At 40.9% G+C, this 11,182-nt stretch overlaps 1 protein-coding gene across 1 annotated transcript in view; it reads left to right on the top strand.

Annotated features, from left to right (window-relative positions):
- Positions 1-10,942, top strand: part of RAB36 (RAB36, member RAS oncogene family) — a 28,138-nt gene extending 17,196 nt beyond the window's left edge. Inside the window, exons 5-10 of the mRNA XM_018557398.1 lie at positions 978-1,042; positions 1,187-1,238; positions 1,477-1,558; positions 7,719-7,809; positions 7,904-8,023; positions 10,558-10,942. Coding sequence (XP_018412900.1) covers positions 978-1,042; positions 1,187-1,238; positions 1,477-1,558; positions 7,719-7,809; positions 7,904-8,023; positions 10,558-10,622 — 475 coding nt within the window. The 3' untranslated portion in view covers positions 10,623-10,942. The remainder of the gene's footprint in view (positions 1-977; positions 1,043-1,186; positions 1,239-1,476; positions 1,559-7,718; positions 7,810-7,903; positions 8,024-10,557) is intronic.
- Positions 10,943-11,182: the final 240 nt, after the last annotated feature.

Genomic DNA, 11,182 nt, shown 5'->3' with positions numbered 1-11,182 from the left:
TATTCCGTGTGGGCTATGTTTAGTGGGGTGTGTGTGTGTGGGGGGGGGGGTTATTAAAGGACAACTTAACTTAAGTCAAAGTAACCCTTTATATAGAAATGTAATGTTTAACAGAATGAATTTACAATATGGCCTGCATCATATTTGTGTAGGTTTTATCAATATTGTTTAACAGAAATCTAAATTTCTATTAATTACACAGTACTTACAATGATAATGATGTGCAACATTTAGTAGCCCGCAGCAACTAATTTCACTTTTGATCTTTTAAAAGAAGTCAGAACAATGAGCGATGATTGCAGGCAAATTGTTTACATAGTCTGTATTTTGCAAATTGCTCCTCATGTTATTAAATAAATTTGTGAATAAACACCAGCAAAGGGAATGAATTAGCTACTACAAAATGAATACTTACTGATGCATTTAAATTGAGAAATTGCTTTCGATGCCAGGAGTCTGGCGCAGTAGCATTTGGCAAGGGAATGCTTGATTTGGGCGAATGGGTGTCAGTATTTTCAGCAACCAATAATGTTAGTTAGAATGATTAGGGGTCAAAGTGCACTTGAGCCCAGACAATGAACGTTTTCACATATTTTTAACAAGCAGTAAAAAAAAAAAGTTGTAATGTAATACTGCATTATGGCCACTAGATGAAGCACTGAGTGTTAAAAATAAATACTTATTTTCTATGCTCTTCAGCTCCATCTAGTGGCCATAATGCAGTATTATATTACATTCAACCTAAAAAAATATACTGAGATCGTTTGTTTTTGCCTCTATTTGAACGTTCACAGAGATTCACAGGTCAAGAGGTCTATGGTCAAGGCTCTTAGCAATTAAATCTGTTGTTTTGCATTGAATTTGTATTAATTTGTATTCTATTTGTAGTAATAACGCATTATTTTCGTTTTCCTTTTTTAATAATCCATTGTTCTCTTACGCTGTAATAATTAATATTATGCTTGTTTCTTCTTAAGATGGGACACAGCTGGACAAGAGAAGTTCAAATGCATTGCTTCAGCATATTACAGAGGAGCACAAGGTGAGGTTATAGAATAAATACAGAATTGTCCAAACCACAATGAGTAGTTTCTTTGTGTTCCATCATCCAGATGTTCTACAACAAACAAAATCTGGATTGCATCAATTAATTGATGTTGTACAGATTATGTTTTTTTTCTTTCAGTGATTATTACTGCTTTTGATTTGGGTGACATCCAGACCCTGGAGCACACTAGGTAAGTTCCAGGCATGTGGGCAGCCCCCAGGAGATTGCATGCAGACCTATCCTGCTATCAGATATCTTTATTAAAGGAAATGTAAGTTATATGTGTTGGCTGCCACCGACAACAAGAATGCAAATCAGAAGTTCTGCACTGGCTGCATTCTTTTTCCATCTCAATGACTCAGAAAGAATTGAAGTCAGAGGATTTGTAGGAAACAAAGGAAGGTCAGCAACGCTCTTTCTTATTTCAGGCACTGGCTTCAGGATGCTCTTAAAGAAAATGAACCTGACTCGTGCTCTGTATACCTTGTTGGGACTAAAAAAGACACATTGGTGAGTAAAGGGGCCAGTATTTTGGGTCATTTCAGTATTATGTCAGTTTAGGTAAACTTGCTGTTTTCTATAGAAATTCAGGTGTGGCATGTTGGCATTGCAATTCACACAATGATCACACAATGGGAATTAGTAAATGTACTTTACATGTTTAACAGAGCACAAACCACAACCTGAAATGTCCTTTTGTGAGTTAATTTCAGCTTGTAAATCCTCCGATACAAAGGGGGCAAACATATCGGGGGGGGGGGAGGGGGGCTTTATCAAAATCTGGCACAGATTGGCACTGCAAACAATCAACTTTTCTGTCTCATTTTCAAATCTTACCTGAGCAACCTGAAGAGAGATGCTGATTGGTTGCCATGGGCAACTGCTCCAGATTCTGTCTGCTCCAGTTTTGATACATCCCACCCAATGTGTTTTCTGTACACAAACAAGGACAAAAATGAGCAATGCCACTGCATCAATCAGGTTCTTCTATTTATGTTTAATCCAATAATTTGGCAGGGCATGGCAAAGGAGGAGATCTGGCCAGGATTCCATATGCACAATCTCTTTATACCGTTGAAGCCCAATTATAGCCAGTACTGTTGGTTTAGTTTTCAATAGAGTGGTGAAGACTTAGAACCTCTGTCAGGTTTTTATTACAGAGTGTGTCTCCGCTTTGGAGATCTCTTTCACTTCCTGTCCCAGTGGCTGCCTGTCTCACATAGACACGTGGGAGCTGGGGCAGAATGTTAAAGTGTTTGTCTAAGAAAAATAATGTAAAAAAATATGCAGTACATCTCTGCAATACATATATTGACCCTTTGGCATCTTAACATCTAATGTATCTAATGCAGGTCTATGGAACCTGCATTAGACATAATGACATCAGTTGTCCTTAGACTGCCGAAGCGGTTTGCATTTGGCCATTTTCCTCACCCTATATTGTAGTTCCAACTGAGCACATCATGTAATTTACACAGAGGACAAATCGGCCATTTTTCAAAGAGGGGACTGAGAAAACAACTAAAAAAAGTAAGTTTTTGTGCTTATATCCTAGATCTGCATATGCCTGCTTCATGTGCACTCTTTGTGCATTGCTGGCATATGATTTTTTAAAATGCCCCCACGAAGGTGGAAATGTCCTATAAGCATTTGGTTCTGCTCTAGTGATGTGACATCTGCACCTACATCTTCTCAAGCTCTTCTTCCGGGTTTGGCACCTTCGGCCATATTTATTGGCCGGGCTCCAGGATGACATAACTTCCATGCATATGCAGATTTATCCGAGGTATGGCCAGAATGCACAGCTCACTGTACTTTCTACAGAGACACAGAAGCGGGAAGGTAAGAAGGTTTTATTGCAGGAGAGGCATCCCTGCACCCAAGTGAGCCGTAACTGTACCCAAAGACACCACACCTAAATTATGGCTTCAAAAATGAATGTACAGTTCCATCACAGAGAAAGAGTGGACATGTCTGTGTTATAAACCTGGAAACACTGCAGTTTTATCTTTTATGGATTTGGGGTAAAACATTTCCATTCTAGACATGTTCTGCCTTAGGTTTCAAAGAAACTAGGTAGCAATCTTTTTCCTTTAATTATTAATCCATCTCTTGGTCAATAATGGCTTGTTGCTAGGGGCTTCCATTCTGCCTAGCAGCCACTTAGCCCAAAGTAAACTGTTCAATTAAGTCATAATTAGATATGCACTGGGAAATGTTCATGTGTAGGCTTTCAATTGTCACTGACAAGCATGAAATAATCTGAACTGCAGAAAATAAACAATATGTAAGAAATGTAGGGAATATGTAGAATAGTATCAACATGCACAAGAGTGATTACATATCCCTGGGCTTCACCCGCAAATGCTCAGCAGCTAAGACAAAAATGCTCTAAAGCCCATCTCCAGGCTAACAAAAAAGCTAGGCTTGCACTGGGGCTACTCTGGCACTGCAAGGGTTAGGTGCTCGTTTTTGTATAGGCGCCGGTTTCAAGCAGATTTACTTACTTGATCTCCGCACCCCCAGCGTCTGCGCTCGCCTCTCTACCCCTCCGCACTGGCTGTGGACTGTCCCTTGGCATTCTCACATGTTATGCTGGTCTATGGAACCTGTATTAGACATGATGACATCAGCCGTCCTAAGACCACCGGAGCCCAGGAAGAAGAGGCTGCAGGGACTGGTCTATCAGCCCAGAGGAAGTCAGCAGAAGCAGGGATCAGGTAAGTAACAAGCACTAAAAAGAGAAGGATATCAGGGGAGCGAGCTATAGAGATAAATGTAATAGACACCGATGTATCCAGTTTTAAGGACGCTGACCTATAGACAATAGACCATACGCTGTTGACTTTTTTTTTTGTAGCCGCTGTATGGGTCATTTATTTTGTCCTATAAATCTATGATCAGTTAAGCAAACTGGCTTTACTTCAGCCCCTAGAGGAAAGCAAGCACTTAACCCTTGCAGTGTGGGGGTAGCCCCACTTCAAGAGTACTTTTTATGTTGTCCGGAGATAGGCTTTAAGTATATGGAAATTCCATGTAAGTGTTAAAATTATGGACTGTCCGGATGCTTTACATATGTCTTTACTTTAACAATATGAGCTCTTTTCCAGTACATGATGCCACAACAATGCATTTCTTAAAGGCTTTTACAGCAATCATGTAAATAATGGACAGTTATACGGTACAATATATAAATATATCTCAGGTGTGGAATTATCATTTTTCCCCAACAAAAGCGTCTCTTCCTCATAAACGGGTATTTTGTATCTTAAATCATTGTGTTGCCACCAGGTCAAATTGCTCCTTTTACTGCCTTCGTCAATAAACATCTCATAGAAACTGGCGGTTAATGCCAGCCAGAAGCTAGCTGTATTTTAGGAGCAGATAAGCACATAATCTTTGTGAATTGACTTTTTCATCCTAAATACTGCAGACATCAATAACATAACACAGAAGTGGTAAATTCAGCAGTTCTGTGCTATAAAACCTTGAATTGGAGAGAGCATTAGGTTGATAAATGAGTCAATATTACATGTGAATGAAAATTCCATATACATTAGTCTGCAGGGAACTGACAGTGCTATTAGTCTGTTTTTCAAACATAAACCCTGATTTTCTAGACCGCTGTGTATAGGTTTTGCTGTTTTGGCTTTGCCCAATAGGAAAGACTGTAAGTACAGGCTTTGAATGGAAAGGCTACAAGTCCCATCTGCCCCCACAGCTGAGGGTCTCACGGATCTCAATGAAGCACAAATATTGTGACCTTACCACACTTGTAGTGCACTTTTGCTTCCTCCAGCTCCATAATGGTCTTGGAACTTGGGTTGATATGGATAACATTAAACCACTCTGTCTGGCTTGTCCCTGACAGTGTCAGGATTTAAATGATCAGCAATAGGGGTATGCTGTAGTCAATCTACACGCCAGTGTTTTTTTTGTCAGTATGATGTCAGCAGGTGTATGTGCACCAAGTGCTGCACAAGCCTGTATTTCCTGACCCTGGTGCTGTTCTATAACAATGGGACTTTTTTATAATGTTTTTTGAATTTTCCTTTGTTATTATATGCTCGATTGGTAAAATTAATTGCAATCATATTAGCATTAGTAAGATGTCCTTGGGCCATACTGTGGCATAAATGTTTGTGCAGTACACTTTTTGTGCAGGTAGGGGGCGCTGGTGTCTATAAGAGTCTAAACATACTGCGAAGCTTCATCTTGCATTAGTAGCATCTTGTGCCACAGACTGTCATTTCTACATAAAACCTTTTCTTAAAGGGGTTTATATAATTGGGCACAGGAATGAGAGTGCAGCAGTTGTTTCTGTCTGTGTCAATGTACTGGTTTTCAGCTGACTTTTTGGAATCGTTAGGGTAAAATAAGCTTTATTGTTGAAACAAATTTGTAGTATTGTCATTCCCTGATGGATTTTTACGGCCATACTACATCATGTCCCCTCTTTGCTTCCCTGGTTGCTGCTCTGAAGGCATGTTTGCCCAAAGCTAAATGACTTTGGACACATAATTACCAATTATACATGGTGACTGGTACTGTATTAGTAGGCCAGTCGGCGGCACTATAATCCAGTTCTGTCTTACCACATATATTCTCATGGCGGCAAAGAGGGTAAGCGTTCGGACTTGGAAAACCTCTGCCCTCCCAATACACAAAATATCCCAAATCTTTTTTAATAAACTTTCAGCAATCCTTACACATTTTTATTTTTTTTATTTGGAGTCCATCCCTGAAATTCATGGAGTTTAGAAATCCATCAGAAATCTGTTTCCCATCCATGCAACAAATGATGCAACTTGCAACAGTTTATGTAACTGTTGGTCAGGTGTATATAAAACGGGTACACAATTGTCTCACAATGCTTCTACATGTGATGCAATTTACTCCAACATGGAAGAGGTCCTATTTACCTCCTCTTATCACCAATATGATGGTATTTCTTTAAGAATTTCTTGGCAGCCAAAGCTCCAGCATGTAAAAGTGTTGCACATAAGAACTAACTAAATTTGTTGCATGCGTCGGAAATAGCAAGAACACTGTCACACAGCTTTTATTCGTCACAGGACTTTCTAAAATGGTCATAAAACAAGAAAAGTATTGCAAATGCTTTATTGGATTGCCACTCATATGGTACTTAATACCTGCCTCTGAGTTTTCACATGTGCCCTTGCATCTGCACCTTGCTTTAATGCTGGTTATGAATTGATGAGTGCGTTTGGCATTCGTTTTGCTTGAGTTTTTACATGGACTCCGTGATAATTTAACCTAGGGAGATTGGGCATGAAAAGATTAGGCTATGAGAACTACGCTTATCCAAGACGTCACGCAATCCCTATGTTGCCACGCACTTATCTTATGGGCCTCCTGCTTCTGGGCTCTTGTAGGACAGCCCTTGCCTCCCCCTTTTTTCCCTATCACTCCCCCTTTTCCCCTCAAACCACTCACCTGCCACCATGGCAGAGGGACAGATAGAAATGGAGACCTTACTGCAGTCCATTGTTTATTTCCTCCAGCCCCATAATGTAGGTCCATACCTCTATATGGGGCTGGGATTTAAACAGTGCAGGAGCTTATTCAGTGCACCTGCAATGCGCTGATTTCAGTTGCAATGCTCTGCAGGTCTGAATGCAAAAGAATAATAAATGCACATTTTTTCTGTTATCAGACACTTACACTTTTTTGCCTTTAAAGTGGTTGGTTTCTCACAGCTTAGAGCACCTGCTGTTTGTTTACAAGAGATGGCTACCATGCTTTCAGGGTGGAGCGGAGCTCTGATTTCGGTTGTGAACTCTGAAGATGAATTTCTCCACAATGCCTGCAGCTACATAGATTAATAAGGATTTTTAAAGCTATTTTACGGCATGTAAAACATTTAAAGAAGAACTCTGGGCATAATTATTAGTAACCCTTGCAGTGGTGCTACCCCCGCACTGCAAGGGTTAAGTGTTCATTTTCTTTTAGGGAGGAAAATAAAAAACTGACTCACCTGAACCACGAAGCCGGCTGGCTCCTGGACCATTCCCTGCCGCCTGCCTCCTCCTCCACTCCAGCAACAGAATGTATATACAGTGTATAGAACATGATGACTCACACCACCTTAAACCGCTGTAGCCGAGGGGGAGCGAGGCAGCAGGGACTACTCTAACAGCCAGCTGACTGTGAGGTTCAGGTGAGTATATCTTTGTTTTGTTCCTCCCTAGAGAAAAATGAGCACTTAACCCTTGCAGTACGGGGGTAGCTCCATAATAATAATTTTGCCCAGCGTCTCAGCACAGATACTTTAAAAAGTGCATTAGAAAGAGTCCAGGTTACCTAAAGCAATGAACCATATTTCAGCTTTTACATGTATGACTGTAAATTAGATACTGTTAGTAAATAGGGGATTATCTTGGGTAATTTGAAATGTATTTATGGAATAATGCTCGTTAACTCGCATACATTAAAGCAGTGCAACAGTGTGAATCCATCCTAAATGTCCATAGTCTAAATATAATCTGTGATTTGTGCTTATTATCCTCATTTGATCAGTGCGTATGTTGTGTATATGTTTTAGGTCAGTATATAGTATTTCTGGCTATAGACCCTAGTATGTTTTAGGACAGTGGTTGCATGTACGTTGACATAGATTCATTATGTTCCTTGTCTACTTCCCTGTCAGTCAGATGCTGAGTGTGAACGGACAGAGCGAGATGCTTTGAATTTTGCTGTGGAGATGAATGCAGAATATTGGTCTGTCTCTGCCAAAACAGGTAACAGTGATCATTTCTATTACTCAGTGTAAATCCCAATGCTTCATACTTACAAAAACTATATATAATTGTGTTGTTGTGTTACTTTTCTCAGGTGAAGAAGTAAAGGATTTCTTTTTTCGGGTGGCAGCTCTGGCCTTTGAAGAGTCCATGAAAAGGGAGCTGGAGAAGAGCGGTCATATCACAGCACAGATTGGAGCTGGTAGTCTTATACGTATGTATGATCAGCCTTACATTTTATACTACCCTGTTTCCCCGAAAATAAGACCTACCCCGAAAATAAGACCTACCCCGAAAATAAGACCTACCCCGAAAATAAGACCTAGTTGTGACCATTCCCAGGGTCGGTGGTGGCATAAGGGGGAACTTGAAGAGCCGCGGGAGGGACGGGAGAGGATCAGCGGTGCCAATATAGCCAGCGCTAGAGGAAGCGAGGCGGCACCGGAGGGAGCAGAGCCGCGTAAGCCGATGACTCCTCTATAGCGCCGGCTCCTGTCACAGGCGGAGTGATACAAAATGCGCTCTGCCTGTGAGGAATCGATAGTGAAAGCGCGCTACGCTCATTTTGGCCAGCGATTGTTTAGCAAATTGCTCTTGGAAAGGTACGGCACCCCTGATTGCCCTGATCACCATATTTTTGTACATGAATAAGTGTGGATTGTTGTACATTAAAAAAAATAAGACCTACCTCGAAAATAAGACCTAGTGTGTTTTTATGAGCCACAAAAAATATAAGACAGTGTCTTATTTTCGGGGAAACACGGTAGAAAGGTGTGAAGCTGTTGGCACTCCAGCTTTTGTGGAACTACAGGTCCAATGAGGCATTGCAATTCTATGATAGCCATAGGCATGGCTCCCAGAGGAAGAAGCATGACGGGATTTGTAGTTTCATTACAGCTGGAGTGCTGAGGTTACCTACCCCTGTTAAAATCAGCATAGTTCATAAAGATTCAGAAACCTCTTGTGGGATGAAGAGAAAAGTGGGTTACCTCCATGTTTCCTGAGTGCTAATATAAAATGTCAAAAAGTACACAGTGCTTTACATTGTGCACATTCACACTGCACTTCACATCAGTCCCTGCCCTCAAGGAGCTTACAATCTAGGGTCCCTTTATGACACACATACAGTGCCAATTTTAGACCGGAGCCAATAACCCTCCAGCATGTCTTTGGAGTGTGGGAGGAAACTGGAGTACCTGGAGGAAACCCACGCAAACACAGGGAGAACATGCAAACTCCTTCCAATGACTCATTTTTGCTTCCTTTGTTGGGAGAAATTAACTATCATGTCAGTTATCTGCATTCCAAGGATCTGTAAATACTAAAGCTGCCCATACACTGCTTAGATTTCAAGCAATGTGCATCCCTGTCAGTTCCCACTGCTCAACCATGTTGATTTTTCAATCGACTTTTGTAGAGGTTGCTGGTTTTGGAATTCTTGGCTGAGCATCCAGATCAGATGCATGCACTGTTCGGGTATCCAGCAGCAGTTGGGTATTCAATTGCCGGCATCTACGATTCCTTCATCCACACTGTTTTATATCAATGGGAAAATTGCTGGATTTATGTGGTTCAGAGAGTGTGTATGACCAGTTTAAAGTGTATTCCCACTTTTCCAGTCAGATTTGAGAACTCCCACTATATGTTTCTTTTGTTGTCCCATTGACAGAGCATACAGTATTTTTTTTAAATACATTTCTTACCTTTTATAGTTGTTTGTTTTGGAGCGGATTTCCGAACAAAAGATCTTTCTTTACCACCCGATAATGCCATCAGACACTTGACGAATTTTGATCAAAATTTTGTTTAATTTTGGAATGAATGAAGTTTCCCGAAGGAAAACCACATTCACTGTCATTTCGTTTGTTCGAGAAAAAAATGTCATCCTGCTCCTTCGACTTTTTTCGTCACTACAGTCGAAATCCATCATCGATCTAACCCCATCAACTAATAGAAAGTTGAACAAAAGATCTTTGGTATGAAAGTTCGTTCGGAAATCTACTAGTGTATGGCCAGCCTTACTTTTGTCTTGCGAGGGTTGTAAAGTCTGTTGTAAAGCCGACAGTCGGCTCTACAAGTTTAAACAGACTCCCGGCGGCAAAAGTCGCCGGGAGTCTGTTTAAACAGCCCCGATGCTGGCGACGTACACTGTACGTCGTCAGTCACGAAGGGGTTAAAAAACTTACAATCTGCCCATCTTGGACATCCAGATTGTACTTGCGAGGGGCGGGCTTCCGATGACTGCAATGCTGAACGGGCAGTGTGCGCGTGCGCACCCCGGCCCGATCGGCAGTTGTCGAACAAGCACGCCACTAACCACAGGTTTTCCAGCCTGTTTGTTCGACGGAAGACGTGCGATCGGACAGTAGAAACGCCTTCCATACACTTTGCGATTATCGTACGATCGCGGGGTTTCCCGCGATTATCATACGATAATCGTACAGTGTATGGGCACCTTAAGTCAGGACTTTGTTGGGGTGCAAAGTGAGTGGGATGGTAGGTTGTAAATTGAAATAGAATAATTTTTAATAAATGAAATGGCATAATGGCTTGTGTGGCAGTTATATTATAATTATGGTATATCATTTATATAAAAGTGAAGTTTATTATTGTTATACTTGCCAAGTTCATTGTTATCTTCCAATCATTATATTGACCTTTGCAAATTGTCAGAAAATGTGTCGCTTGGCTTTCTGCTGTTAAGTTACGTTTTTAACAAACAAATCTCTTTTCCATTCCATTTTCCAGAACTTGAAGGAAATTTACCTGAGAAAAGGGACAATGAATCCCAGCCTAACATGAACTGTTGTTAGATTATGCCTAAGGAACACACCACTTAATACTCTGCAGCCTTTATCGCCACTGGCAGTGTCCAGACAGCAGAGCAAACCACATAAGTTTCCTTTAAATGGTGACCAAACAATGAAGCTCATATCCCATCTTGGGCTTTTAGGGACAATGACAAAACATCTTGAAGCCTGGACTGCATTATCAAGTTGAGATTTGTTTAGCCTACAGCAGAGCAATAATGTGCTCCTTGCATCAGGACTGCTAACCACCATCCCTGGCCAATTTCTGCATCAGCAAGCACAAATGTATAATCTTACATTATGAAGCTTGAATTTCTTTCTGAGAAAAGAAAGAAGCAATAAATCAGGATATCATAGCTTGTATCTAATAAAATGCCAAAGCCTAGCATTTAATTGTATGTATTATGTATTACAGATATGTATGCAGCTCTTCTTATTTCAAAATATATGAATTATGACATGGTAAGATGACTGTTATTATTATGGTCAGGGCCGAATTAATGCATAGCCAACAAAGACTGAGGCATAGGGTGCCAGGACTGCCAGGGGCGGCACAGAAGCAC

The sequence above is a fragment of the Nanorana parkeri genome, unplaced genomic scaffold, assembly GCF_000935625.1.
Source record: "Nanorana parkeri isolate BGI_ZX_2015 unplaced genomic scaffold, ASM93562v1 scaffold282, whole genome shotgun sequence".
NCBI classification, from domain to species: domain Eukaryota; kingdom Metazoa; phylum Chordata; class Amphibia; order Anura; family Dicroglossidae; genus Nanorana; species Nanorana parkeri.
This window is presented reverse-complemented; position numbering and strand designations above follow the sequence as displayed.